Source organism: Pelecanus crispus, chromosome 12 (assembly GCF_030463565.1).
Source record: "Pelecanus crispus isolate bPelCri1 chromosome 12, bPelCri1.pri, whole genome shotgun sequence".
NCBI classification, from domain to species: Eukaryota; Metazoa; Chordata; class Aves; order Pelecaniformes; family Pelecanidae; genus Pelecanus; species Pelecanus crispus.
In genome coordinates this window covers 5674796-5701504 of record NC_134654.1, presented here as the reverse complement: position 1 = coordinate 5701504, position 26709 = coordinate 5674796, and the positions used below count along the sequence as shown (strand labels likewise).

Here is a 26709-nt window from a genome sequence, read left to right as displayed (position 1 = left end):
AACGCTTCACTTGCTGGTTGCTTTAAAAAAACAAAAAAAAAAAAACCAAAAAAACAAAAATGTAACCTTATCAGTCCAATGTAGACCATGGTGGGAGGAGGGGAAGTGCACACCTGTAGCCACACAACTCTAGCTTCGGCTGCGAAACAAAAGCAAACCTTTTCTGGCGAGCAGGTAACCGCAGCTCCCAGCCCCGCCGGCTGCCCGACCCCGTGGAGGTTTCGCCAGGCACGAGCCCCGCGGTTCGGCCGAGCCGCGCCGGGGAGCGACGTGCCTTGGGCTTGCTCTTCCCCCCTAGGCGCCTGCCTGTTCATGTGCACAAACCCCAGAGCTGCCTACCGAGGACAGCAAGGCTGTTGCTGCTTTTCCTCTCCTCCTCCTCCTCTTCCTCCTCTCCCCCTCCGTAAGGAGGTCCAGCTCACCACCAAGAGCTCGCCCAGTGCCGTGGCCGTCTGCTCTGGGGCATCATCCAGGTACAGCAAAGCCCAGCTGCCGCAGTGCCGGGCGAAGGTGCCTGGCCCCGCGGTTTTGTGCCACAGAGCGTTAGTTAGAAAAAAAAAAAAAAAAAAAACAAACCCACACACATATCTGCTGTTTTACTATGAACACTGGTCTGAGGTTTCCAGGCCCAGCACCACGGTGATGGGCCGCGAAGGATTTAGGGGAATTAAACTCCTTCCTGCTTCTGTGTCTGGTAGCACCAGCTGGTATGAGTGAATCTACAGGTGTGCGTTTTCCTTCTTGTAGAAAATGCCACGAGCACTAACTGGTAAGGCTTAATGTACAGTATATTGTCAGTATTCTGGTATTCTGGTTCAACATACATTATAGCTCATATATAACCTGTATTAATTGTATAGATTGTGCATTTAAAGCTGTTACCAAGTTGTCAGAAAATAAGAGAAGAGAAAAAAAAAAAATAAGGTCATATGTAATATTTTGTTTGTAAGTATCCTTTGTATCATAGCAAAGGAAATGTTAAAAAAAAAAAAAAAATCAACTGTAATAAAGTAATTTTAGTACACGGAGTGTCTGCCTGCCTTTCTGAGCCCCCCCTCCCCGGCGTGTGGGACCCGGCCCGGGGGCTACCGGGTGTAGGACCTCTGCCAGGTGAAGACGGGGGGCTCGGCGGCCGGGACCCCCCACCTGCGGGGCCGCGGCAGCCCCTTCCTCCGCTCCTCTGCCCGCAGGAACTCGGCCATGGCCCTGAGGTACTCCAGCACGGCCTCGTGGCCCCAGCAGCGGGGTCCGCGCCGGGGGAAGCCGCAGTGCCCCCCGCGCAGGGTCAGCAGCAGGAAGAAGTAGGGGCTGCTGCGGAAGAGCTCCAGGGGCAGGCTGCGGGCCGGGGGGCCGCGGACGGGGTCGTCGGCGCTGCAGAGGCACAGCACCGGCACGGCCACCTCATCGGCGTCGCGCAGGGGCTCGTTGCGCTCCCAGTAGGCTTCCCAGCTGCTGGGGCGGCTCTTGGTCCGGCAGAAGAGGGCTTCCTCCAGCTCCCGCAGCGAGCGGCTGCCCAGCAGCCCGTCCACCTCCACCGCCTCGGCCAGGGACCCCACGTACCTGCGGGGACGGGGCGGCCGCCGTGGGCTGGGGGCCGTGGGGACGCCCGCGGCTCATGCGCCTCCCCTAAATGGCTGGGGTTGGGGAGGGGGTGGGTGATGCATTGAGGGGCCCCCCCCGCCTCCAGAGCTGATTCAGGGGTCCCATCCCAGCCCCTTGCTGGGGATGCTGGGGGGGGGGGGGGTTGGTGGTGGTGTGTCCCCGCAGCGCAGCCTGCACCAGCCCGGGTACCATGGCAACGGGAGGCAGCCAGCGCTCTGCTCCGTTGCCATGACAACAGCGCTTGCAAGGGGTATCGGGAAATGGGGGGGGGGGGCACACCCCCTGCTGCCCACCCCCCCAGCCCCCCATTGCTGCAGTAACCACTGTGCCTGCCTGCACCCACCTGGGCTTTGCTGAGGCTGAACTTGGCACCTGTTTACCCCAACATTTTGGGGTTTAGTTGCCTTTTTTTTTTTTTTTTTTTTTTTTTTTGGCCCTCATTTGCCCACCAGTGGGGCCCCTTTGTGTCATGTGTCACCGTCCCCCCACCCCCCCGAAGTCTCAGCACCACCCAGGGAGATGCTGCTTGCTCAAGGCCTTGGCACGGGGCAGTTTCTCTCCCGTCCCAGCGTGGCCACGTTGGGCAACAGGGACCCAGAGCCCTCGAGAAGGAGAGGTGGCAGCTGCCACAGCCCCCTGCCCAGCCGTGGGTTGGTGGTCCTGGTCCCCCAACCCCACAGGCCAGACAGCCTGGGTCGCTGCTGGGGGGGGCAAGCAGCAGCCTGAGGCGGTAGCCAGCCCCACTCAGCCCCTGGGGTCCAGCGCAGTGCAGGGGCTTTGCCAACCCACCCAGTGCTGCCGCACGGCAGTGCCACATCTCTACCAGGGGACCCCGCGGTGCTGCCACAGCCCCGGCCGGGCCAGGGAGCACGTGGCGGCCAAGCTGGCCTGGTGGCAGCCGGCTCCAGGCTGGTGTTCATTAACCAGCGTGTTTTGCTGCTCTCAGCACCTCTGCCCCCACGCTGGGGCTCCCGGTGCCGGCAGCAGCACCCATTGCGTGCACCACCCCCCCCCCGCCCAGGCCAAAAGGGCTCCCAGGGCACCCCCTCCCCAGCCCCGAGGGACCCCACTGACCTGCTGAGTCCCCTCTTCAGGTGCAGGAGCAGCGGCCACTCGTAGAACCAGGGCATCCCGGCCTCAAACCAGTCCCGGCCGCGGAAGACCGGGGAGATGCAGGCGGCGGCGGCCAGGCGGCTGGAGGAGCCGCTCTCCCCCAGGTAGGCGAGCAGCAGCCCCGAGCCCGAGCCCTCGCTGACGGCCAGCAGCAAGGCGGCAGGGTGCCGGCACCGCAGGTAGGTCACCGCCTCCCGCAGGTCCCCAGGGTCCCCAAAGGGCTGGAGCCGGGGGGTGGTGAGGGGGCAGCCGTTGTGACCCCGGCGGTTGAAGATGACGGGGATGAAGCCCCGCTCCAGCGCCCGCAGCCCCAGCTGCAGCAGCCCCGCCGTCACCTTCCCGGCAGCGTTGGGGATGAGCAGCAGCACCGAGCCGGGCCCCCCCCTGCCGCTGCCGGCCCCCCGCGGCCCCACCAGCCAGTCCAGGGCCACCAGCCCCATGTCGGGCAGCTGCAGGAGCTCCCGGGCCACCACCGGCTCTGGCTCGGGCGGCTGCAGGAGCTGCTGCAGCATCCGGAGCCGGGGCCAGCGCGGCCACAGCCAGCGGCCCCCCCGCAGCCCCGCCGACTGCCCCAAGCTCCGCACCAGGTGCTGGGCCAGTGCCGAGGGCTTGCACAGCAGCCGGCAGCGCCCTGAGCCGTCCTCGGTGATGAAGGGGATCCCCTCTTCCTCATCCTCCTCTCCGCCGTCTCCAGGTACCTCCAGCCTCCCTGCCCAAAGGCACCAGGCCAGGAGGCCCAGGCCGGCGAGCACCGCGGCTGCGGCCACCAAACCCTCGGGGGACACCATGGGGGCGGCAGGAGCCCCGGCCGGCAGCCCCAGTGCTCGGCGGGTTCGCAGAGCGATGGCGGGGCTGTGCCGGCAAAGCCCTGCCCCGGGGCTGGGCGAGCAGTGGGGCCATGCCGGGGACGGCAGGGCTGTGCCGGCGACGGCGTGACCGGGCGCCAGCCGTGGCCAAGGGGACTGGGTGAAACGGGAGGGACACGTGGCCGAGCCCTGCCTGGTGCCGGGGGGGTGAATCCCCTGCAGCCACGGCGCAGGGGGACGGGACCCGCCCATGGCCGCAGGAGCCGGGGGCCCGTGCAACGCTCACACCTTTATTGATACAAATGTACAAGGACACATCTTACAGTAGGGAGCGCGGCCCCCGGGGGGGGGGCAGGACGCCCGGGGAGGGGGGGCCCCGCGGGCGCCCCGGTCCAGTGTAACGCTGCGGGCGGCCCCGGGGGTACCGGCCGCCCGGCGAGGGGCTTTTGGGGGAGAGGGGGTACATTGCCACCGCCGCCGCGGACAGCTACACAGGCTATGTACAGGATAAGTTAGGCGTGTGCCGCAGGGCGGGCTGCGCAGGGGCAGGCAGGGGTCTGTACAGGGGGGATGCAGGCATCTACCCCGCAGGCTGAGCACCGGCTCCTCGGCAGCGCGGGGGGCGAGGGGGGCTCGCCCCGCGCCCCGGCCCCCCGCGGGCTAAGGCCACTTGCTCACCCCAGGTGCCAGCTGCTGCCGGAGGGGAGGGAGAGACGGAGAGCGTGGGGGCCAGGGGGGTGTGGGGGGACACGGGCTGGCGCTCACTGCTTCTTCTCGCGGGTGGTGATGGTGACCAGCTGCTTGGCGGCCTTGGCGATGTCGTAGGCACACTGGATGACCTGCTGGGTCAGGAGCTGGTAGTCCACGGCAGCGCCCGGCTCGGGCGGCACGGTCTTGCGGCACTCGCTCTGCAGCCGGTAGGCGCTGGCGTTGAGCAGCCGCAGGGAGCTCCGCACTGTCTCCAGCGCCGGCTTCTGCAGCGGGGCAGAGTCGGGAGCCGTGTCGGGGGGGGACAGCACAGTGCCGGGGGGGGACCCCTGCACCCCGGGGACCTGCCCTCCCCTCCTACCTTGGGGAAGAGCGATGCCATCTCCGTCACAGCTGAGTGGATCTTCTCCGAGCAGGGCACGAAGCTGGGGGTGAGCAGAGGGGGGTGAGTGCTGGGGGAGGACGACAGCTCCCAACCATGGGGGTGGCAGAAATGGCCCCATATGAACACAGCTGCTAGGACTGGGGGGGTCTGGAGGGACCCCGTGCCGTGCCCCAGCCCTACCTGTCGTGCTTGGACTCCTGCGCCGCCCGCAGCAGCTCCTGGATGTTCTTGGTGACCTGCTCGGTTTTGAGGATGACGTCCTCTGTGCTGGGCAGCCCAGGGTCCAGCTCCCCGTCCAGCGGGTCCAGCTCGTGGGGGAAGTCCTCGTCCTTGCTCAGCTCCACGAACCGCTTCCCCTCCATGCTGCAGGGACCGACCGACCCCTGGGGTCAGTGCCAGCCCCGTCCCCGGCGCTGTCCCCGGCAGTCCCCGGCACTCACCTGATTAGGACCTCACCCGCCTGGGTGTTGTCGTAGTCGCTGTCGGTGCCGCTGCCGTGCCGGTCCAGCTTGCTCTGGAGGGGAGAGGAGCAGCGTCAGGCCCTGCCCAGCCCCGTCCCCACACAGGGCTGGGGTCCCCCACCCCGGGAGCTGCCCCCCGCGCCCCCAATACGTCACCATGTGCCGGGCACCGTCGGGCGGGCAGGAGAGCAGCGGGGAGGATGGGGGAAAGGGCACCGAGGAGGCAGACGGACCTTTCCGGATCTGGAGGGGGAAGAGAGGGGAAGACGGCGCTGAACGTGGCGCAGAAGGGTCTAGAGCTGATCCCGGTGACGTGCAGGGGAGGACGAGCACAGAGGACACCACCGCCCTGCATGCAGGAACGTCCCGCGGCCACCGTCCCCCGGGGAGGTCCCCGGCCTGACCCGGGGGGTGCAGGGCGGCGGGGGGACGGGACGTCCCAGGACGGCACGGAGGCCCCGTCCCAGGAGGGTGACGGCCACCGTGTCCCATGCAGGAGCCGGCCCCGCCGCGGCCCCCTTACCCGGTACACGCTGGCCGGGATGTGCATGGAATACAGAGCCTCGTCCTCCACCTCCTGGCGACACACGAAAGGTTACGGCCCCGCGGGGACGGGACCCAGCACCCTTGGGGGCTGGGGGGACCGCCGCACCCCAAAAACCATCCACCCGCCCCAGCACACTCACGCCGGCACCGAAGGGCTGCAGCCGCGTCACCAGCTCCTCCACCGGCTGCCCGAAGGGTTTCAGCGCCGAGCCCGGCTCGTACATGGAGAAGGCCTGGCGGTCCCGGCGGTGCGGGGGGGCCGTGCCTGGGGGGTGCCCGTGCTCCGGCCGCTCGCTGGGGGCCGGGGTTGGGTGCACGGGACCCGTCTGCTGCCGGATCTGCGTGTTCTCCGCCTGCAGCTTGTGAATCTGCAGCGGTGAGGGAGGAGGCATCAGCGGGGCGGCGGGGGGGGGGTATGCCAAAGTGGGGGGTCCCGGCGGCCCCGCACCCACCTCGCGCTGCAGCCGGCGCAGCTCGTCGCTCAGGCTGTTGTTCACCTTCATCAGCTGCTGCACCTTGGCCTCGGAGGCAGCCAGAGCCTTCTTCACCTCCAGGTACTCCTGCAGCGTGATGGGGCCGTCCGAGAGGTCGGAGGAGTCCATGCTCTGCGGGGAGAGGGGCTCAGCACCGGGATCCCGGAGCTGGGGGTGAGGGGGGGGGTCCAGGGTGGGGGTCTGGGGCTCACCCTGGCACGGTTGTTGCGGGAGGCGTTGCGCAGCAGCTCCTGGTCCGTGTCCTCGTCGGAGGCGACGCTGTCGTAGTCGTGCTGGTCGTCCAAGTCGCTCTGGCTCCGCAGCGAGTAGTCGAGGGCGTCTGGGGGAGGGCAGGGGGGTGCTGAGCACGGGGCGGGGGGGATCCTCGGCCCCCCCTCGCTGCCCCCGTCCCTCACCTGTGGGGCTCAGCAGGCTCTTCCCTTGCTGCCGGCGCTTGGCTTCCCCGAGGATGTCGATGAGCAAGGTGGCGAACTCCCTGGCATTGAACCTGGCCAGCTTCTGCCGGCCCTGGGGTGGGGGGTGGGAGGGAAGGGGTTGAGCAAGGGGGTCTGGGTGCAAGGGGGGGTGGCGGGGGCCTGGAGGGGGGCTCACCTGGTTGCGCGTGGCCGAGTACTCGGGGTTGACAGGGAGGAAGGGGACGGCGCTGCGCTCTGTCACCAGCGTGCTGTGGTTCTGCGTCGTCAGCCAGACTGCGGGCAGGCACCCCGGCGTCAGGCTCGCGGGGGGCTGCGGGGGCCAGACCCCCCCCCGGGAGCCAGCGGGCTGCAGGGCCTGGTGCCGGCGGCGGAGCCGGCAGGACGCAGGCGCGGGGCCAGCCTGCTGGGACTGGGAGCGGAGCCCGGACGGGCTGACGGGAATGGCCTCCCCCAGCCACCCCGCCGGGCTGGGATCCCCCCCTGCGCCCCGCAGCAGGGACCCCCAGCTCTTCGCCCTTTGGGGTGCCAGCCCTGCGCCCCCCCCAGCCGGTGGGGAGAGGGCTGGCGTGCCCGTCTGTGCCTGCCCCACCGTAAAAATGGGGTGGCCCCCGCCACACCACCCCCCAGCCCAAGGGCACCCCTCTGGGCTGAACCCCTGCCCCTGGGGGGTCCCGGCACCCACCTCCAGCAGCACCCCAGCCCCGGCGCCCAGCGGCGGCCCCTCGCTCCGAGAAAACCTTCCCGGCCGGAGGAATGAGGAAGGAGGGGCCTGCGGTCCCGGCGGACGGATCCAGATCGGGGGGAGCGCCGGGGCCCCGCCGGCTGCTCCTCCCCGTGCCGGGACGGCCGCCCCAGCCCTTGGGGGGGCTGCACCCTGTGCCCCCCGCTCACCCGCGTCATTCTCCCGGCGGTCCACCTCGTCGTAGACGTCCATGGCCAGCTCCTCAAAGAGGCGGTTGCTGAGCTACAGCAGGACAGGGGACGGTGTCAGGCGGGATGGGGGGAGTGGACGGGACCCCCCAACCCTGCCCTGGCCCCCCACTCACCGCCTGCAGCTTCTTCTTGGCCGCCTTGGCCAGCTCGGAGAGGTCCAGGCTGGGGGGGTGTGGGAATGGGGGAGACACAAAGCAGGGGTTATTCCTGCCCTGTGCCCACCGAAACGGTCCCCAGCTGCACCCCACCAGGACAGGGACCCCCCCCCAGGCACGGGGGGCTTCAACAAGCGGGGCTGGCAGGCAGGCACGAGGGGACGAGGTGGCGGGGGGTGAGTGGGACCCCCCTCCCCGGGTGCTGGGCTGGGCCGAGCAGGCAGGGCTGCAGGGGGGGCCCGTGCCAGTGGCACGGGGGGGCCCCCGGAGCCGAGAGCCGAGCGGACAATACCTCTGTGCCATGCACTTTGGGCGCACCCTGCGCTCCGGAGAAGGCAGCGGAGGGAAGAACAGGATAAAGGCGGACGTTAAACGCGTGGGCACGCGGACCCCCCCCCCGCCCTCACCGGGGATGCTCCAGCGCCAGTCACGGGGAGGTGACCGGGGACCCCCCTCAGCCCAGCGGCGACGCCGGGGGGGACGTGGGACGGGGCGGCGGGGCCGCGGGCGCCGGGCACTCACCTGTCGGCCATCTGCGGGATGATGTAGTGCCCGTTCTTGTGGTCTGCACAAAGAGAGGGGCGGTGAGCGGGGGCCCCGTGCCCACCCCGGGGCTGAGCCCCCCGCCGCGGGACCCCCACGCTCACCCGGCTTCCTGCCGCAGAGGTAAAAAGCCAGCCGGTCGGTCAGCTCGTACTGGCACTCCACCAGCCGCTCCGCCAGCTCGTGCTGGGCTGCCTGCCTGTGAGAGGACGGGCAGGGGTGATGCCCACCCTAAGGAGGGGGGGGTGCAGGCAGGGGTAACCCCCCCCGCCTTCCCCGCCCTCACCTGGCGTAGTCGATGGGGGTCCGGCCGTTCACGTCGGGCGCCCCGGGGTCGGCGCCGTAGACCACCAGCAGCTCTGCCTGCAGGATCTGCCCGGCCTTGGCCGCCACGTGCAGCGGCGTGGTGCCCTTCTCCTGCGGCACGGGCAGCCTCAGCCCCGCAGCCAGCCCGCGGGACGCGGCTCCGGGACAACCCCCCCCCCCCAAAGCCCAGCACCGTCCCCAGGGACCCCGATCCCCACCGGCGCTCACCGGGTGGAAGAAGTTGGCCTGGGCGCCCAGCGAGAGCAGGCGCAGGCAGGTCTCCAGGTTGCCCGTCCGTACGCTCGAGTGCAATTGCTGCGGAGGAGAGAAGCGGTGAGGGGGGGGCGGAACCTGTCCCCACCGCCAAGAGGGGGGGTCCCCGCAACCCCGCACCCCACCTTGCTGAGGTCCTTGGCAGTGACGCCGTCGTCGTCCCGGCAGGGCAGCTTGTGGACGAAGGCCAGCATCTGGTACTTGGCGCGGATGAACTCCGACTTGGTGGGGCTGGGGGGTCGGCAGGTTATGGGGTGAAGCGGGGGGGCACCTGGCCGGCGCAGACCCCCTCCCCACGGCAACGCGGGGGGCACTTACTGCACTTTGTCCTGGGGGTTTGCCTTCCGGCGCCCGCTCTGCACCTGGGCCGGGTCCAGCAGCGAGTGCTCCCAGATGGAGTTGGCCCCGTTGCTCGCCAAGGTGTGCACCATCTGCGGGGGAGAGGCAGGGCCCGGTGCGGCGGGGGTGTGTGTGTGGGGGTCCCTGTGTGTGTCCCCCAATGTCCCCGCGGGGGGCCGGCACCCACCTGGAGCAGGGTGGCGGGCCAGGGGCTGTGGCGCAGGTGCTTGACGATGGAGATGTGGCGGCCCAGGCTGCGGTGCACGCTGCAGCACTCATCACAGATGAGCACCCCGCGGTTGATGGAGGCCCAGCCGGGGTCTGCGGGGTGGCACAGGGAGGGGTCACCGGGGTGTCCCCGCCACCGCGGTCCCCTCCCCATGCGACTCCCCCCCATCCACCCCGCTGCTGCGGGCGGGGGGGGATGCATTGCCACAGCGACCGTTTCCCCGGTGATGCTGAGGGGCTCTGCCCATCGACGGGGAAACCCACAGGTTTCCCATAGCAACCAGGCACCAGCCAAAAAGGGGGGGGGAGGGGGCAGGATTTGGCCTCCCCCATCAGGAGGGCGGCTGGTGGCAGGGGTGATGCCAGCCCCATGGCAGTGCACCCCGAGCAGGGGCACCCTGGGACTGCAGCACCCAGCGAGGCTGCGTACCCCCTGAGCCCCCAGCTGGGCATTTGGGGGAGTCCTGGGGGGGGGGCAGCATGCCCCCTGATGGGTGGGCACCCCCAACCCGTGGGCTCTCACATACGGTGGTCACTGGCTCGGCAGCCTCAGCACCCCACCCCAGGCACTCTGGCTCTCGGGGCGGGTGCTGTAGCCCCCCCCAGTACCACCATGCCCCCCCACGTCGCCGTACCCCCACCCCAGCCCCAGCTGCCGGCCCCGGCCTGGCCGCACTGGAGCCCTTTGTGTCCCCGCCGGGAACAAAGGGCCATTTGAGCGGCCGCACTGGCCCCGCGCTGGCACCGGCCCCGGCACCCGCGGGGGCCCCGCTCCCGGCCGGGTGGCAGCTCCCCACGTCTGCATCCCAAAAATGGGTCCTGGGGCTGGCCCGGGGTGGGGTCCGGCCCCACGGGGTGGCTGTGAGGCTGCAGCTGTCCCCGGCAGCACCGAGGGCAGGATTTGGGGACCCTCCAGCGGGTCACGGCCCCCTCCTGCGACTCACAGCCAGGCACAGGGTGACGATGCCGAACCGTTCCTGGGTGCCCCTCTGCTGGGTGCCGCGGGGGAGCCTCGCCACCCCTTGTTTCTGTAGGGCCTACGCAAACACTGCACCGCCCCACGGGAGGGGGGAGCCCCAAGCCTGGGGGCACAGGGCATGGGGGGGTGGCAGCACTGACCTGGAGGGGGTGACGGTGGCCCCACGACCCCGCAGAGGAAGGCGGCCAGGCCTCCCCCGCTTCCTTCCTCCCCGCGGGGTCCCGGACCCCTCCCCAAGCCGCCCACATCGCCCTGCGGACACCGTTTTGGGGGGGCACCCAGCCCCACAGTGCTGCAGTGCCCCAGGGCTGAGGTGGGGTGGCTGGGGGGAGCGGTGCCCCCCCCCCCCCCCCCCCAGCCTGGCAGCCCCGCACACGCAGATGGCAGCGCCTTGGCAGCCGGCGCAGCGGCATCTGCGCCTTCGCGCCCGCTGCCCACGGGGCGCTGCCGGGAACAGGACGCTCTGCGCGGGGGGAGCCGCAAGGCAAGGCTGCCCGCGGCTCCGCAACCCGGCAGATCTGGGGTACCCCCGGGGCGGCACCCCCTCCCGCTGCAGCTGAGATGCGGGTGGGCATTGCAGCAGCTCGGGGAGCGCTGGCACAGGGACACCCCAAACCCCAGGAGGATCCTGGAGCCCAAGGGAGCTCCCGGCACCTCCCTCCCTGCACCGGGATGCGGGCTGATGCCAGGACCTCCAGCACTCAGCCCTGCACCGGTGAGGGGAGGGCTGGGGCCGGACGGCATCCCGCACAGGGCCAGCAGAGCGGGATTCGGCCAAGGGAGCCCGGGCAGAGGGACCAGGGCACCCCACAGGCACCCCACCACGCAGAGCTGGGCAGCGCATCCCCGGCAGCGGCAGTGGGTGCTCCCGGAGCGGTAGGAAGCCGCCTCTGGACTTTATAACTCATTTCCTCACATGGCTGCCGGGAGATAAGAGATTGGAAGAAACTGGTTTCCATTTCCCCCCGCCCCAGCAGGGAGCCTCAGCACCGCCCCGGGCACCCCTGCTCCCCCCGCTTGCCCGCCGGCACGGGGGACGTGCCCGGAGGCAGGGCAGCCCCGCGCCCACGCGTGCCGCCGGCTCTCCTGGCAGGATCCGGCCATTGGCACGTGGCCGGAATAATTTCGGCACAGCCTTGGCCCGCGGGCAGCTTTCCGGGGCCGGCTTGGAGAGAGCCTCAAGTCTCGGCCCCCGTTCATTCATTGCCATGGGGCCACCTGTGCTGGCCACAGGCAGGGTTTGGGGGTCCGGCCCCACTGCAGGCAGGGTTTGGGGGTCCAGCCCCACCGCGGTGCCCACGGGCACGTGCCCAGCGCAGGCGCTGCGGGCACTGGCACCGCCGGGGACGGGAATCGTCTTGCCCAGGCTCAGGCTCTGGCTTGCAGCACAGCCGCCGCCGGCCCAGCCTAGCCTGCCTGCACCGCCGAGCCCAGATCCGGCCGTCGTGGGTGCTGGCAGAGGGGTGCTGGGGGGTGCAGGAGGGTGTCCCCCCATCTCGCCATTTGCAGCCTCCTCGGTGCTGCTGGCATCAACCGGCACGTCCCCAGACTGTCCCAGCAGCTCCCACGCTGAGGGGTGCGAAGGCTGTGGGTGGTGCACGGGGGGGAGTGTTGGGTGTGGTGGGGGTACAGTGGGTGCACCAGGGCGGCAGTGAAGAGGGCATGGGAGGTTATCGGGGTCATATTTGGGGTATACTGGGAGATTCCTGGGGGGGGAAAGAGGGTGCACCGCGGGGCCTCATCAGGGCATTGCACTGGGGGCACACCAGAGGGTTCCTGGAGGCAGAGCAAGGGACTCAGCGGGGGTCCCTAGGGTGTGCACCACAGGGTGCCGAGGGGACTCGCTGGGAGGGTCCTGGGGGCACGCAGAGAGTGCAGAGAGGCCTCACTGTGGGGTGCACAAGGAGATGCAGAAGGGCTCCCTGGGAGCATACCGGGAGGGTGCATCTCGGGGCGCAGAGGGGGCTCACGCAGGTGCTGGGAATGTACTGGGGGGCACCGTGGGGTGCAGAGGGGGCTCATGAGGGTGCTGGGGATGTAGTGGGGGGTACCATGGGGCAAAGAGGGGGCTCATGGTAGTGCTGGGGCCATACTGGGGGGCACTGTGGGGTGCAGAGGGAGCTCATGGGGTGCTGGAGATGAACTGGGAGGCACCGTGGGGTGCAGAGGGTGTGCTGGGGCTGTACCGGGGTGCACCGTGGGGCACAGAGGGGGCTCACAGGGGTGCTGAGGCTGTACTGGGGTGCACCGTGGGGTGCAGAGGGGGCTCACAGGGGTGCTGGGGCTGTATTGGGGTGCACCACGGGGTGCAGAGGGGGCTCACAGGGGTGCTGGGGCTGTATTGGGGTGCACCACAGGGTGCAGAGGGGGCTCACGGGGGTGCTGGGGCTGTACCGGGGTGCACCGTGGGGTGCAGAGGGGGCTCATGGGGGTGCTGGGGCTGTACTGGGGTGCACCGTGGGGCGCAGAGGGGGCTCACAGGGGTGCTGGGGCTGTACCGGGGTGCACTGTGGGGCGCAGAGGGGGCTCACAGGGTGCTGGGGCTGTACCGGGGTGCACCGTGGGGCGCAGAGGGGGCTCACGGGGGTGCTAGGGCTGTACCGGGGGCACCGCGGGGTGCAGAGGGGGCTCACGGGGGTGCTGGGGCTGTACCGGGGGGTGCAGAGGGGGTGCTGGGACCGTACCGGGGGGCACTGTAGGGTGCAGAGGGGGCTCACGGCAGTGCTGGAGATGTACTGGGGGGCACCGTGGGGCGCAGAGGGGGTGCTGGGGCCGTCCCAGGGGGCACCGTAGGGCGCAGAAGGTGCTCACAGGGGTGCTGGGGCCGCACCGGGGGGCACCGCGGGGCACCGAGCGGCTGCTGGGGCCGCACCGGGGGGCGCACGGCAGGCTCCCGGGCAGGCTCCGGGGGGCACGGCGAGGCGCGACGGGCGCCGCCGGGGGGGGCGCGGGAGGCCGGCGGGGGGAAGGGGCGTAGCGGGGCCGCAGCGGGGGGGCCGGGGCCGGGGGGCGGCCCTTACCTGGGGCGCTGCAGTCGGCGCACACCTCCGCCCGCGGCGCCTTCCGGGACATCCTCAGCGGCGAGGCGGGCCCGGGCCCGGGCCTCTGCGCCAGCGTGGGGCGGCGGCGGCGGCGCCCCCGGGCCCGCCGGGGGGGGCGGGGGTCCGGGCGGCGGGGCGGGGCGGGGGCGGCGGGGGCCCGGGGCCGCGGCGCGCCGGGGGCTGCCGGCTGCTCCCAGCGCCCGGCGGCTCCGCAGGAAGCGGCGCAGGCCCGGCCCCGGCGGAGGAGGGGCCGCGCCGCCCCCGCCCCGCCACCGGCAGCGCCAGCGCCAGCGCCGCCGCCCCGCACCGGCCCCGGCCCCGGCCCGGCCCCGCCCCGCGCCCCGCAACACCCGCACCAGCAGCCGCCCCCAGCACGGCCCGCTCCCGGGCCCGCTCCCCGGCCCAGCCCCGGCCAGCCCCTCGACCCGGTCCCGGTGCTGGGTGCCCCAAGCCCAGTCCTGGGCATCCCCCCCCACCCCCGGTTCTGCTTCCAGCCCTGAGCACCCCCCGCCCGGTCCTGTGCCACCGAGCCTGCTCCTGGGCATCCCCCTGCTCCTGCTCCTGCTCCTGCTCCTGGGCGTCCCCCTGCTCCTGGGCATCCCCCTGCTCCTGCTCCTGGGCATCCCCCTGCTCCTGCTCCTGCTCCTGCTCCTAGGCTGTGCCACCGAGCCTGCTCCTGGGCATCCCCCTGCTCCTGCTCCTGCTCCTGGGCGTCCCCCTGCTCCTGCTCCTGCTCCTGGGCATCCCCCTGCTCCTGCTCCTGCTCCTGGGCGTCCCCCTGCTCCTGCTCCTGCTCCTGGGCATCCCCCTGCTCCTGGGCGTCCCCCTGCTCCTGCTCCTGCTCCTGCTCCTGCTCCTAGGCTGTGCCACCGAGCCTGCTCCTGGGCATGCCCCTGCTCCTGCTCCTGGGCATCCCCCTACTCCTGCTCCTGTTCCTGGGCATCCCCCTGCTCCTGCTCCTGCTCCTGGGCATACCCCTGCTCCTGGGCATACCCCTGCTCCTGCTCCTGTTCCTGCTCCTGCTCTTGGGCATCCCCCTGCTCCTGGGCATCCCCCTGCTCCTGCCCCTAGGCATCCCCCTGCTCCTGCCCCTAGGCATCCCCCTGCTCCTGCTCCTGGGCATCTCCCTGCTCCTGCTCCTGCTCCTGCTCCTGCTCCTGGGCATCCCCCTGCTCCTGCCCCTAGGCATCCCCCTGCTCCTGCCCCTAGGCATCCCCCTGCTCCTGCTCCTGGGCATCTCCCTGCTCCTGCTCCTGCTCCTGCTCCTGGGCATCCCCCTGCTCCTGCTCCTGCTCCTGGGCGTCCCCCTGCTCCTGCTCCTGCTCCTGGGCATCCCCCTGCTCCTGCTCCTGCTCCTGGGCGTCCCCCTGCTCCTGCTCCTGCTCCTGGGCATCCCCCTGCTCCTGGGCGTCCCCCTGCTCCTGCTCCTGCTCCTGCTCCTGCTCCTAGGCTGTGCCACCGAGCCTGCTCCTGGGCATGCCCCTGCTCCTGCTCCTGGGCATCCCCCTACTCCTGCTCCTGTTCCTGGGCATCCCCCTGCTCCTGCTCCTGCTCCTGGGCATACCCCTGCTCCTGCTCCTGGGCATACCCCTGCTCCTGGGCATACCCCTGCTCCTGCTCCTGTTCCTGCTCCTGCTCTTGGGCATCCCCCTGCTCCTGGGCATCCCCCTGCTCCTGCCCCTAGGCATCCCCCTGCTCCTGCTCCTGGGCATCTCCCTGCTCCTGCTCCTGCTCCTGCTCCTGCTCCTGCTCCTGGGCATCCCCCTGCTCCTGCCCCTAGGCATCCCCCTGCTCCTGCCCCTAGGCATCCCCCTGCTCCTGCTCCTGGGCATCTCCCTGCTCCTGCTCCTGCTCCTGCTCCTGGGCATCCCCCTGCTCCTGCTCCTGCTCCTGGGCGTCCCCCTGCTCCTGCTCCTGCTCCTGGGCATCCCCCTGCTCCTGCTCCTGCTCCTGGGCGTCCCCCTGCTCCTGCTCCTGCTCCTGGGCATCCCCCTGCTCCTGGGCGTCCCCCTGCTCCTGCTCCTGCTCCTGCTCCTGCTCCTAGGCTGTGCCACCGAGCCTGCTCCTGGGCATGCCCCTGCTCCTGCTCCTGGGCATCCCCCTACTCCTGCTCCTGTTCCTGGGCATCCCCCTGCTCCTGCTCCTGCTCCTGGGCATACCCCTGCTCCTGGGCATACCCCTGCTCCTGCTCCTGTTCCTGCTCCTGCTCTTGGGCATCCCCCTGCTCCTGGGCATCCCCCTGCTCCTGCCCCTAGGCATCCCCCTGCTCCTGCCCCTAGGCATCCCCCTGCTCCTGCTCCTGGGCATCTCCCTGCTCCTGCTCCTGCTCCTGCTCCTGCTCCTGGGCATCCCCCTGCTCCTGCCCCTAGGCATCCCCCTGCTCCTGCCCCTAGGCATCCCCCTGCTCCTGCTCCTGGGCATCTCCCTGCTCCTGCTCCTGCTCCTGCTCCTGGGCATCCCCCTGCTCCTGCTCCTGCTCCTGGGCGTCCCCCTGCTCCTGCTCCTGCTCCTGGGCATCCCCCTGCTCCTGCTCCTGCTCCTGGGCGTCCCCCTGCTCCTGCTCCTGCTCCTGGGCATCCCCCTGCTCCTGGGCGTCCCCCTGCTCCTGCTCCTGCTCCTGCTCCTGCTCCTAGGCTGTGCCACCGAGCCTGCTCCTGGGCATGCCCCTGCTCCTGCTCCTGGGCATCCCCCTACTCCTGCTCCTGTTCCTGGGCATCCCCCTGCTCCTGCTCCTGCTCCTGGGCATACCCCTGCTCCTGCTCCTGGGCATACCCCTGCTCCTGGGCATACCCCTGCTCCTGCTCCTGTTCCTGCTCCTGCTCTTGGGCATCCCCCTGCTCCTGGGCATCCCCCTGCTCCTGCCCCTAGGCATCCCCCTGCTCCTGCTCCTGGGCATCTCCCTGCTCCTGCTCCTGCTCCTGCTCCTGCTCCTGCTCCTGGGCATCCCCCTGCTCCTGCCCCTAGGCATCCCCCTGCTCCTGCCCCTAGGCATCCCCCTGCTCCTGCTCCTGGGCATCTCCCTGCTCCTGCTCCTGCTCCTGCTCCTGGGCATCCCCCTGCTCCTGCTCCTGCTCCTGGGCGTCCCCCTGCTCCTGCTCCTGCTCCTGGGCATCCCCCTGCTCCTGCTCCTGCTCCTGGGCGTCCCCCTGCTCCTGCTCCTGCTCCTGGGCATCCCCCTGCTCCTGGGCGTCCCCCTGCTCCTGCTCCTGCTCCTGCTCCTGCTCCTAGGCTGTGCCACCGAGCCTGCTCCTGGGCATGCCCCTGCTCCTGCTCCTGGGCATCCCCCTACTCCTGCTCCTGTTCCTGGGCATCCCCCTGCTCCTGCTCCTGCTCCTGGGCATACCCCTGCTCCTGCTCCTGGGCATACCCCTGCTCCTGGGCATACCCCTGCTCCTGCTCCTGTTCCTGCTCCTGCTCCTGGGCATCCCCCTGCTCCTGGGCATCCCCCTGCTCCTGCCCCTAGGCATCCCCCTGCTCCTGCTCCTGGGCATCTCCCTGCTCCTGCTCCTGCTCCTGCTCCTGCTCCTGCTCCTGGGCATCCCCCTGCTCCTGCCCCTAGGCATCCCCCTGCTCCTGCCCCTAGGCATCCCCCTGCTCCTGCTCCTGGGCATCTCCCTGCTCCTGCTCCTGCTCCTGCTCCTGGGCATCCCCCTGCTCCTGCTCCTGGGCATCCCCCTGCTCCTGCTCCTGTTCCTGGGCATCCCCCTGCTCCTGCTCCTGGGCGTCCCCCTGCTCCTGCTCCTGCTCCTGTTCCTGGGCATCTCCCTGCTCCTGCTCCAGCTCCTGGGCATTCCCCTGGCCCTGCTCCTGCCTCTGGGCATCCCCCTGTCCTGGCCCCAGTCCCAGTCCTTGGTGTCCTGCTCCCATCCTCAGTCCAGGGCACTGTCCTGGTCCTGGTGCCAGCCCTGGTCCTGTTCATCCCCACCTCCAGGTCCCGGGCACCCCTGTGGTCCTGTTCCTGGTCCCGGTCCCGGTCCCAGCCTGGGTCCTGCATACCCCAGTCCCAGCTCTGGGCACCTCCCACCCATCCCAGTCCTGCTCTGGGCACCCCAGCACCGGCTCTGGGCACTCGGGTTCAGCCCCAGCCCTGGGCACCCCCCAGTCCCGTTCCCAGCGCCAGCTCTGCCACTGTGCACCCCCACTCCTGTGCACCCCCACTCCTGTGCACCCCAACTCCCCGTCCTGGCCCCTCCCCAGGTGCACCACGGGGTGCAGCGCGGGCAGTCTGGGGGGTCCCAGGACACTGGGGGTCCCTGCCTGCCCCAGCAGTACGGGCGGGACACTGCCCTGGGCATGTGTGGAGTGGGTACAGCCTCCCTGGGGTGCTCAGCACCGGATTTTGGGGGGCGTGAGGGGACTGGGGCCCATTTGGGGTCCGTTCCCCCCTCTGGGATCCTATAAGCACTTGGAGCGGGAGGGGGGACACCCCAATATCACCATGGGGGCCCCACAGGCAGCGAGCTGTGAGGGCTGGGCCCCGCGGCACGGCCACCCCAGGCGGGAGCCACCGGAGCAGGGCCGGATCCTGCCCCCCGCCACCCCGGGCCAGGCTGCGTGGCCTGCGCCGCTGGTGACCTCACCGCTGTTTGCTCGGGAGATGGCTCATGACGTCACGGGGCAGCACGGCCGGCGGGGAGATGGGGGATGCTGTGCGGGGACCGGGGGGACGCGACCACCGCCACCTTGGGCACGGCTGAGCGGAGGGCAATAGGGAGCGGGGCTCGGGCCTGGGCAGCGGCCCCGGGGCAGCGGGGGGGCAGCGGGGCGGGGGGCCAGGAGCGCGGCGCCGGCGGGAGGCCGGGGCGGCCGGCGGAGGCCCGGCCTCGCATTGTTCTCGGGCGGCAGCCGGAAAACGCGACGCCTGCCCCGGAGAAACGCAGGCGGAAAAGGAAACGGGGCCGGGGGCCCGCGCCTGCCGCTGCCCGGGCTTGGGGGGGCTCGGGGGGGGGCCCCCGCACGGCCCCTGCCCGACGCCTTCGCCCCTGCCCCGCCATGTGCCCGGGCTCGGGGGGGAGCGGGGGTCAAGCCGGGAGGGGGGGAAATCAGCCGAAGCGGGGCGGGGGAGGGGATGTGGGGGGTGCCAGCGGGGTGACCCTTTGCAGCCGCCCTCCCGGGGTCGGGGGCCGCGGTGATGGGCTGAGCGGGGGGGGGGGGGGGGGAGGAGGAGGAGGGGGAAGGGGGCGATGCCGGGCAGGGTGACTACAAGTCCCATGAGGCCGGGCGGTGCCGGGGGGCGCGGGGGGGAAGCACCGGGCGGGAGGGGCCGTGCCCGCCCCGCCCCGCGCCCCCCCGCGCCCCGCTCCGCCCCGCGCCGCGCCCGCCGCGCCGCTCCAGCATGCACGGAGGATGCTCGCGTCTTGCTCAGGCAGGAAGGGGCCGGAGGGCAGGTACCCGCTGCACTACCTCGTCTGGCACAACCGCGCCCGCGACCTGGACCGGGAGCTCAGCGCCAAGCAGGTGGGGTGGCGGAGGGGGGAGGGGGGGAGCGCCCCCGGGCACCGGCCCGGCACGGCCCGGTTCGGCTCGGGCTGATGCAATGCTGCCAGGCTGCTGCTCGGGGGCTGGGATGAGGATGAGGGAGATGAGGATGATGAGGATGATGGTGGGGACGGGGTCCCTCCCGCGGCCGGCAGCGCTCTGGGGGTGTCGTCTGGCCCCCCGCACCCCGGGACTGTGCCGGCTGCCCCCGGGGCTGGCATGGAGCGGTGGGTATCACCCGCAGGTCCCCTGCATCCCCCGGCGCAGCGGCCCCAAGCATCGCTCCCCATGTGTCCCCGGCTCCCTGCTAGGCCTCGGCGGGCCCCCGGCACCCCGACCCGCACCCTGCTTCTCGGGGTGCTGCCAGCCGCGCTGGGGGTGCAGCTCCCGGCTCCCCACCCTCAGGCTGAGCCCCTCTCGGCGGGGGACACGGGGCCCTGATGCTGTCGGGGCGCAGCCCCCCAGCCCCAGGAGGCCAGGCGGGTTCTCCTCAGGGTGAGGGGACCCACCGTGTCCCCCCAGCCTGGGAACCCCCTCAGACAGCCGGTGACGGAGCGGGGCCGCGGGCGCGTCCCCAGGCGGGTTCCCAGCCTCCCTCTCCCCCGTGGCGTTGCAATTCAGGTAATTAAAACCCAACCCCGAAGACGCAGGAAACCGCAGGCGCTGGAGCGAGGCCGGCAGCCAGGCTGTGCCGAGCATCCCTGGTCCCTCGGCCCAGCTCCCGGCACCCCAGGGTGCTGAGGGCTACACCGGATGGACCCTGGTGATGCACAAAACGGGGGGCCACCGTGCCGCGATGCTCCTGCCAGGATGCAGGCGATGGCTCCCGCCACACCCGCCTCCATTGTGGGGGCCGGCCGGGGGGGGCTGCACCGGCATCGCCCCGGCCCCCCCACCCCATCGCCGGCATTTTTATTTCCATGGTAATTTGGGGTCATTTTTCCCAGGAGCCTGGCGCGGCGGAGATCAAAGCTGGGCGCAGGCGGTGGCGGCTCGGCGGGCGCGGGGAGATGCAGGGGCTGCGAGGGTGGCTCCGGCCCCGCTCGCCTGCAGAGAGGATTTCTAACCCACCCTGCCAAGCCTGGGCAGTGGAGGGGCTCTGCCATGGCCCCCACGGGGCCCCCGCCGCCATTTGCAGGGCGAGAGCAAAGCCGGCCCTGTGTGCACCCCAGGGGTGCGCAGGGGAGGGCCTATGGGTGCTGCAGGCCAGACCCCGGGGCAGGTGGGGGCTTGGGGGAAGGAGGTGGGGGCCGGCCCAGGCTGAGCCCCCCCCACCTTCATCCAGGGCATCCGGGGACACAGCTCAGCCCTTCTCCCCGCCGGAGCATCCCCTGGGTAAGCGGGTCGGGGCTGGTGCCGTGTGTGACGCTGGGGGCTGGGTGTCCCTCTGCCCCCTGCCACCCTGGGGACCCGTGCGGGGCAGTGGCACCGTACCGGGCCCCCCCAACATGTGCAGGTGTTTGGGGTTGGGAGGTGCTGGGGCAGCTGGCAGCGTTGCTCCTCTCCGTGTCCCCACGAGGACCCTGTGTGGGTCACCCTTGAATTGTCACCATGAGCTCCCGTCCACGCTTGCCTCCACCTGGGGAGCGAGGCCCGGTGGGTGCCCATGGCAGGGACGGCGCGAGGACGTGGCAGGCAGGGACACGGAGCCCATCATGCCAGGACACCCCACACCACAGCCCGCCCTGGCACGCGTGGCAGGGACCTGGGGCTGCACAGGGACAGCAGCGCCTGGCACCGCGTCCCCACGCTGGCCCGCGTCCCCCGCTGCCACCCGGGAGCAGGCGCTGGGGTCTGTGCCCGCGCTGAGGTCCCCCACCCCGGGGACACCCCCGGCAGAGGGGCTGCGCTGTGCCATGTGCCCGGCTGGCACAGGAGGAGGAGCAGCGGAGCTGCGGTCCTGTGCCGCACCACCGCCACCCCGCAGCCACCCCCGTCCCTGTCCCCGTCCCCGGGGGCTGTCACAGCCCCAGGACAGGCAGCGCTCCGAGGTCTGTGCCGCAGCCCCCGAGCCAGAGCTGTCCCAGCTCTCGCTGGCAAAAACTGGGTCACGCCGTGTCCCCCGGGGTTGGCTCCAGTGCCACGTCCCCGGAGCAGGGACCCTCGTACCACCCGGCGCTGGGGCAGGGCTGCAGCTGGGGAGCTCTGCTGAGCCTGCAGCACCCGTCCCCCGGCTGGGGGGCGATTGCTTTAATTAGAGTCATTTCATTAGTGCAATTAAGAAGCAGCAGACGCCTGGAGAGCGTTGGAGCAGCACGCTGGCTCCCCGGGAGCTGGGGGGGCTGTTTTGCTCCAGTGATGTGGGCAGCCTGGGGGGGGGTCCCCCTGCCCAGTGAGCCCCTGGGGGTGAGGGGCATGGGGATGGCCACAGCCCGGGCAGGGATGGGGACACCCCCGGGAAAGGGGGACAGCAGGACATGCCCAAGAGCAAGACAGGGACTTGCTGCAGGGTGAGAGCCTGGGCACCGGGGAGCCCACACCCCCCACCCCTGCCCAGCCCCAAATGCCTCCCGGATGCCTGGTCCCAGCCAGCACCTTTGGGTGCTGCACCCAGGTTTGTGCTCGTGGGAGTGGCCTCCCCAAAACCCATGCCCTGATTCGGGGTTCATCCCCACCGCCTCCTGCCCCGGCCGCATCTGACTGCCGCTCTCCTGGCACAAGGTTTCTGCCCCGGCTGGGTGCTAGGGGCAGAGGCTGAGCCCCCCCCCCACCTTGTTGCTCCATCAAGCCCCGAGCCGTGCCCCCAGCCCTGGGCACGGGTGCAATGCTGCACCTTGCACAGGGAGCGGGGCCCATGGGCGCTTGGGACACCCACCACCGCTGCTGGCGGGTGAGGGATTCCTCGGAGCTGGCTGGGCGCCAGGCTCCCGGCTTGGCACAAACAATCGCAGCCCCAGCGCGCGGCTCCCCAGGGCCCGGGATCCTCCGAGCAGCCGCTCTGCTCGCGCAGCCGTCCGCCCCCGGCTCAGGCAGGGGAACACGTGCGCCCGCCGCAGCCCACGTCGCCCGCCGTGCTCCCGGCCCCGGCGGAGAGGAGCTGCCGGCAGCTGCTGCTGGCAACTGGGCAGCAGACCCCCCCCCCGCCTCCAAATCCCAGAGGTGGGGGCTTTTCCCCGAGCTTGCAGCTGCACCAAGCCATGCAGAGCTCTGTGCCTCAGGCATCCGTGCCCCCTCCTCTGCTGCGCCGTGCCCCTGCTCTGTGCCCGCATGTTGGGTGCAGCCCAGCCTGACTGTGCTGGGTGCTGGCAGCCACCGCCGCGCTCTCCCCACCCTCCCCATGGGGCTGGTAGTGGCTGTGGGGAGCAGGGAGAGCCTTTTGGGGTGCAGTGCATGTGCATCTCCTGGGGGAGCTCAGGGATGGGGATGCTCTCCGAGACACCAGCAAATGTCGTCTGCTTTCCCCAGCTGCTCCAGCTGGGAGCCTTGTGCCTGTGGGAGGGCACTGGGGGGGTGAGATCCGGCCGCTCCGGTGCCCCCTGAGCCCTGATCCCTCCTGGCAGGCCGACATTGAGCAGCTGGACCCCCGAGGACGCACCCCGCTGCACCTGGCCACCACGCTGGGCCACCTCGAGTGTGCCAGGGTGCTGCTGAAGCATGGCGCCGATGTGGGCAAGGAGAACCGCAGTGGCTGGACAGGTGAGCGGGAGGGCTTGCTGCCTCCATCCTCCATCAAGCTGCCCTGGCATGGGCACGGGCACATGCACGTGGACAGGCATGGGCATGTGCATGGGCATGGGCACGGGCATGGGTACAGGCATGTGCACGGGCACGGGCATGCTCAAGCTGGTGCTGCAGCTCCCAAGGGACAGCTCACATGGTGGTACGTGCATGTGGCTCCTGTGCAGTGGCCTGCTGTGCTGTGCCATGCCACGCCGTGCTGTGCCACCCCTCTGGGCACTGCCCCTCTCTGCCCTGCAGTGCTGCAGGAGGCCGTGAGCACCCGCGATCTGGAGCTGGTGCAGCTGGTCCTGCGCTACCCGCGACTACCAGAGAGCCATCAAGCGCCTGGCGGGGATCCCCATCCTGCTGGAGAAGCTGCGCAAGGTACCTCCCGCCGGCGGGGCCACCCGGGTTGGCGATGCTGGCCACGGGCTCCTCCCGACTCCGCTGTGCTCTCCGCAGGCCCAGGACTTCTACGTGGAGATGAAGTGGGAGTTCACCAGCTGGGGTAAGCTCGGGGCAGAGCGTGGCGGGGAGGGGAGCGGGAGTTTCCCAGCACAGCCTCCCCCATCACTGGCGCTGCCCTCAGCCCCAGCATCCATCCCCAGGGTGGGGGACGCCTGTCCCCTTCCTCCCTACGAGCCAAGCTTGCAGACCCCCATCCTGCCAAGGCGCCGGGCTCTCAGGCACGTTCCGTACCCGGCTCAGCGCTGGCAGCCCGCCTGGGGGTGCAGGGTGGCCCCGTCCCTGGCTGGGCTATCGCCGTCTCTCCCCAGTGCCGCTGGTGTCCAAGATCTGCCCCAGCGACACCTACAAGGTGTGGAAGAGCGGCCAGAACCTGCGGGTGGACACCACGCTGCTGGGCTTCGACCATATGACCTGGCAGCGGGGCAACCGCAGCTTCGTCTTTCGGGGACAAGGTGAGCCGGCACCGGGGCGTCCCCCATCGCCGGGGAGCACCGGCAGAGCCCCTTGGCACTGCAGCAGGGCTGGGTGGTGTGGTGGGGACTGGTTGTCCCCACATACCCTGACCCCCCTTCCCCTAGACACCAGCGCGGTGGTGATGGAGATTGACCACGACCGGCGAGTGGTCTACTCCGAGACGCTGGCCCTGGCCGGCCACGACCAGGAGGTGCTGCTGGCTGCTGTGCAGCCCACCGAGGAGCAGGTGATGGGGCGGCTGACGGCCCCCGTCGTCACCACCCAGCTCGACACCAAGAACATCGCCTTCGAGAGGTGGGCTGAGTGCCCCTCACCAAGGGATGCGCAGCCCCCCGGGGTGCCCGCACCCTGGGCTGTCCGAGCGAGACCATCGCTCACAGTGCCCTGTGTCACCCCAGGAACAAGTCCGGGATCCTGGGCTGGAGGAGCGAGAAGACAGAAATGGTGAATGGGTATGAGGCCAAGGTGAGGGGCAAGGGGGGTTGAGCAACCTGAGCGGGGCGCAGCCGGTTCGTGGGGGAGTATCTACCTCTAGCGTTCCCCCTCCTCGGCCAGGTCTACGGTGCGTCCAACGTGGAGCTGATCACGCGGACGCGGACCGAGCACCTCTCAGACCAGCACAAGGGCAAGAGCAAAGGTGGAGCCGGCGCGGGCTGGGCGGGCAGGACTCAGCGCCGGCTCTGGTCCTCACCCCCTCCTCTCCCGCAGGCAGTAAGACCCCCCTGCAGTCCTTCCTGGGCATCGCCGAGCAGCACGTGGGGCCCAACAACGGGGTGAGTGTCCCGGGGGTCCCGGCGGGTGGGTGGCCCCGCGGCCAGACCCCCTCCGTTACCCCGCCGAGGTGTCCCGCAGACGCTGATCACGCAGACGCTGAGCCACGCCAACCCCACCGCCATCACCCCCGAGGAGTACTTCAACCCCAACTTCGAGCTGGGCAACCGCGACATGGGGCGGCCCATGGAGCTCACCACCAAGACGCAGAAGTGAGGGGGGAAGGAGCAGATTGGGGGGACCCCCTTTCTCCCCCCCCAAACCGCCCGCTGCAGAGCACCCGGGGAGGGCAGGCAGGGGTCCCCAGCCCGGCGCCTGTCCCCGGCAGGTTCAAGGCGAAGCTGTGGCTGTGCGAGGACCACCCGCTGTCCCTCTGCGAGCAGGTTGCCCCCATCATTGACCTCATGGCAATAAGCAACGCGCTCTTCGCCAAACTGCGGGACTTCATCACCCTGCGCCTCCCGCCCGGCTTCCCCGTCAAGATCGGTACGGGGAGGGGGGGTCTTTGGCGCCGGCGCGGGTGGCACAGCCGGCTTCCCTCCCTGCTTTTTTTTTCCCCCCCAATTCCCGCAGAAATCCCCATCTTCCACATCCTCAACGCCCGCATCACCTTCGGGAACCTCAACGGGTGCGACGAGCCCGTCAGCTCCCTGCGGCACAGCCCCAGCAGCGAGGCACCCTCACCCAGCAGCGACTCCTCCAGCGTCAGCAGCTCCAGCTCCTGAGTACGCGGGGTGGGGGGCACACGGCTGGCGGGGGGTGGGACGCGGCGGGGGTGCCCAGCCACGCCGACGCCTGTCTCCCCGCAGCCTCGTGCCGGGCGTGCGAGATGGACCCGGCGCTGTTTGAGGTGCCGCGGGGGTACAGCGTGGTGGGCACCCACCAGGACACGCTGCGGGAGGACGAGGATGACCTGCTGCAGTTCGCCATCCAGCAGAGCCTGCTGGAAGCGGGCAGCGAGTACGACCAGGTGGGCACTGCCACCCCCCTGCCTCCTCCTCCCCCCCCGTCCCCGCCCCGGCTGGGGCACCCCGCTGCCCACCCTGTCCTGGTGCTGCCCCAGGGTGCTCACCCCACCTTGCCCCATCTCTGCATCCCACGGCGGTGGGTCAAAGCTCATGCACGGGGGGTGGGGGCTGGGTTTTGGGGTGCTGGGGTGGGGTGGGGGGTGTGTGCCACCCTCCGAGCACCCGTCTGCCACCGGCCGCAGGTCACTATTTGGGAAGCGCTGACCAACAGCAAGCCGGGCACCCACCCCATGTCGCACGAAGGCCGCCGAGGAGACAGGTTGGTAAGGTCCGGCCAGCCCCCGGGGGAAGGGGAGTGGGTGGCTCGTCCCATGGGGACCCCGCTGAGACCCTGCCGCCCCCCAGGACTCCCCAGCACACGGCGGCCCCCCGGCCCCCCCGTTGCCCCGGCCCCGGGGGGTGGCGGGGGCCCAGCGCCCTGTTCCCCAGCTACGCGGAGCAGCTGCGGCTGGCCATGGCGCTGTCAGCGCGGGAGCAGGAGGAAGCCGAGCGCCGGACGCGGCAGGAGGAAGAGGAGCTGCAGCGGATCCTGCAGCTCTCGCTGATGGAGAAGTGACCCCGCGCCCCCGCTGAGCCCCCCCACCCCACCCCACTGGGGCTGGGGACGCGGCCGGTGCCGTGTATGGGGGCACAGAGGGGGAGTGGGGTGGGGGGAGCCAGCCCAAGCACTGCGGAGGGCAAATGGGGAGGGGGGGTGTGCAGGATTCGGCCCTGGCAGGGGGGAGATGTCCCCATAGCCGGGGCGGTACTGGGGTGCGGGGGGGGGGGTGAACCCCAGAGCGGGACAGGGTGGGGGTGGGTGATGGCGCTGCAGCTGGGGTGGCAGGGACCGGGGCGGGGGCAACCCCATGGACTGTGCCCCACCCCCAGGACAGCTCTAGCCCTCCCCAACCGGCCTATGGGGTGCTGCTCGGCCCCTCGCCCCAGAAAGGCGGTGGGGGGCACATCCTGCCCCAGATTGGGGGGGCTGCCAGCCGTGTGGGGTCCCGGGGTGCCCCCAGAGCTGGGGGGCTCTGCCCAGCCCCCTCGGCCCCCTGTCCAGGCGCTACCAAGTGCACTTACCCGGGAGCTGCTCTGCCTGCCAAAGGGGGGGGGGGGCTCAGCCCCATTGCACCCCACAGCCAGCGTGGGGCTGCACAGCCACCCCACCCCCCACCCCAGCACAGGGGTCCACTGGGGCAGCCGAGGGGGTGCCTGCGAAAGGCCACCCAGTGTCACCGCCCCCCTTAACCCCCTGCTCGCACCGCCCTGCTCGGATGCCCCCCCTTGGCAGCGCTGCACCCCCTCGTCCCAGGCACTGATCCCCCCCCCCCCCCCCCCCCCCCCCCGAGAGAAACTTTACGTCAAATGGTGCTAACCCCTGGCCCCCCACCCCGGGCTGCTCCTCCTTTGCACATGGGGGCCGGGGGGCCGTGGGGGGGGGGGGGGCCGGGCTCGCTCCCCTGGGACTTTTCGTAGCCGGTGCCCCCCCCTCGCCACGCACCCCACAAGCGATGTCTGGG

The 26709-nt window shown here is 70.8% G+C and overlaps 3 protein-coding genes across 5 annotated transcripts; 1 reads left to right on the top strand and 2 right to left on the bottom strand.

Annotated features, from left to right (window-relative positions):
• Window positions 1-1085: 1085 nt before the first annotated feature.
• Window positions 1086-3503, bottom strand: ABHD15 (abhydrolase domain containing 15). The gene is made up of 2 exons (XM_075720232.1): window positions 2677-3503; window positions 1086-1560 (listed from the first exon to the last, which is right to left on the bottom strand). Exons 1-2 carry the CDS (start codon window positions 3501-3503, stop codon window positions 1086-1088), a joined length of 1302 nt encoding a protein of 433 aa, XP_075576347.1.
• A 779-nt stretch (window positions 3504-4282) lies between these two features.
• GIT1 (GIT ArfGAP 1) lies at window positions 4283-13359 on the bottom strand. 3 transcript variants are annotated; one of them, XM_075719720.1, is made up of 22 exons: window positions 13308-13359; window positions 9268-9401; window positions 9060-9172; window positions 8867-8972; window positions 8697-8783; window positions 8449-8579; window positions 8267-8361; window positions 8142-8184; window positions 7912-7938; window positions 7578-7626; window positions 7423-7495; window positions 6707-6804; window positions 6511-6622; window positions 6307-6434; window positions 6074-6226; window positions 5762-5989; window positions 5599-5652; window positions 5232-5318; window positions 5055-5128; window positions 4795-4977; window positions 4591-4654; window positions 4283-4495 (listed from the first exon to the last, which is right to left on the bottom strand). In XM_075719720.1, exons 1-22 carry the CDS (start codon window positions 13357-13359, stop codon window positions 4283-4285), a joined length of 2304 nt encoding a protein of 767 aa, XP_075575835.1. The 3 variants fall into 3 exon arrangements, with proteins under 3 accessions (XP_075575835.1, XP_075575836.1, XP_075575837.1); XM_075719721.1 differs by lacking the exon at window positions 7912-7938; XM_075719722.1 differs by lacking the exons at window positions 5599-5652; window positions 7912-7938.
• Window positions 13360-18449: 5090 nt separating this feature from the next.
• ANKRD13B (ankyrin repeat domain 13B) lies at window positions 18450-25780 on the top strand. Its single transcript, XM_075719795.1, is given in 16 exon segments — window positions 18450-18785; window positions 22307-22442; window positions 22725-22783; window positions 22785-22850; window positions 22929-22974; window positions 23243-23386; window positions 23513-23702; window positions 23807-23873; window positions 23964-24045; window positions 24117-24181; window positions 24261-24391; window positions 24508-24665; window positions 24753-24908; window positions 24989-25149; window positions 25390-25470; window positions 25553-25780. Coding segments are annotated over 16 exon segments (1881 nt in total). The 5' UTR covers window positions 18450-18674.
• The last annotated feature ends 929 nt before the right edge of the window (window positions 25781-26709 follow it).

Coding starts and splice junctions, on each gene's coding strand:
- GIT1 (XM_075719720.1), bottom strand. CDS start 13,359: ATGTCCCGGAAGGCGCCGCGGGCGGAGGTGTGCGCCGACTGCAGCGCC. Junction 9,173..9,267: donor GGCCCGCCACCCTGCTCCAG/GTGGGTGCCGGC, acceptor TCTCCCCCGCAG/ATGGTGCACACCTTGGCGAG. Junction 4,655..4,794: donor CAGGAGTCCAAGCACGACAG/GTAGGGCTGGGG, acceptor GCTCACCCCCAG/CTTCGTGCCCTGCTCGGAGA.
- ABHD15 (XM_075720232.1), bottom strand. CDS start 3,503: ATGGTGTCCCCCGAGGGTTTGGTGGCCGCAGCCGCGGTGCTCGCCGGC. Junction 1,561..2,676: donor CTGAAGAGGGGACTCAGCAG/GTCAGTGGGGTC, acceptor CCGTCCCCGCAG/GTACGTGGGGTCCCTGGCCG.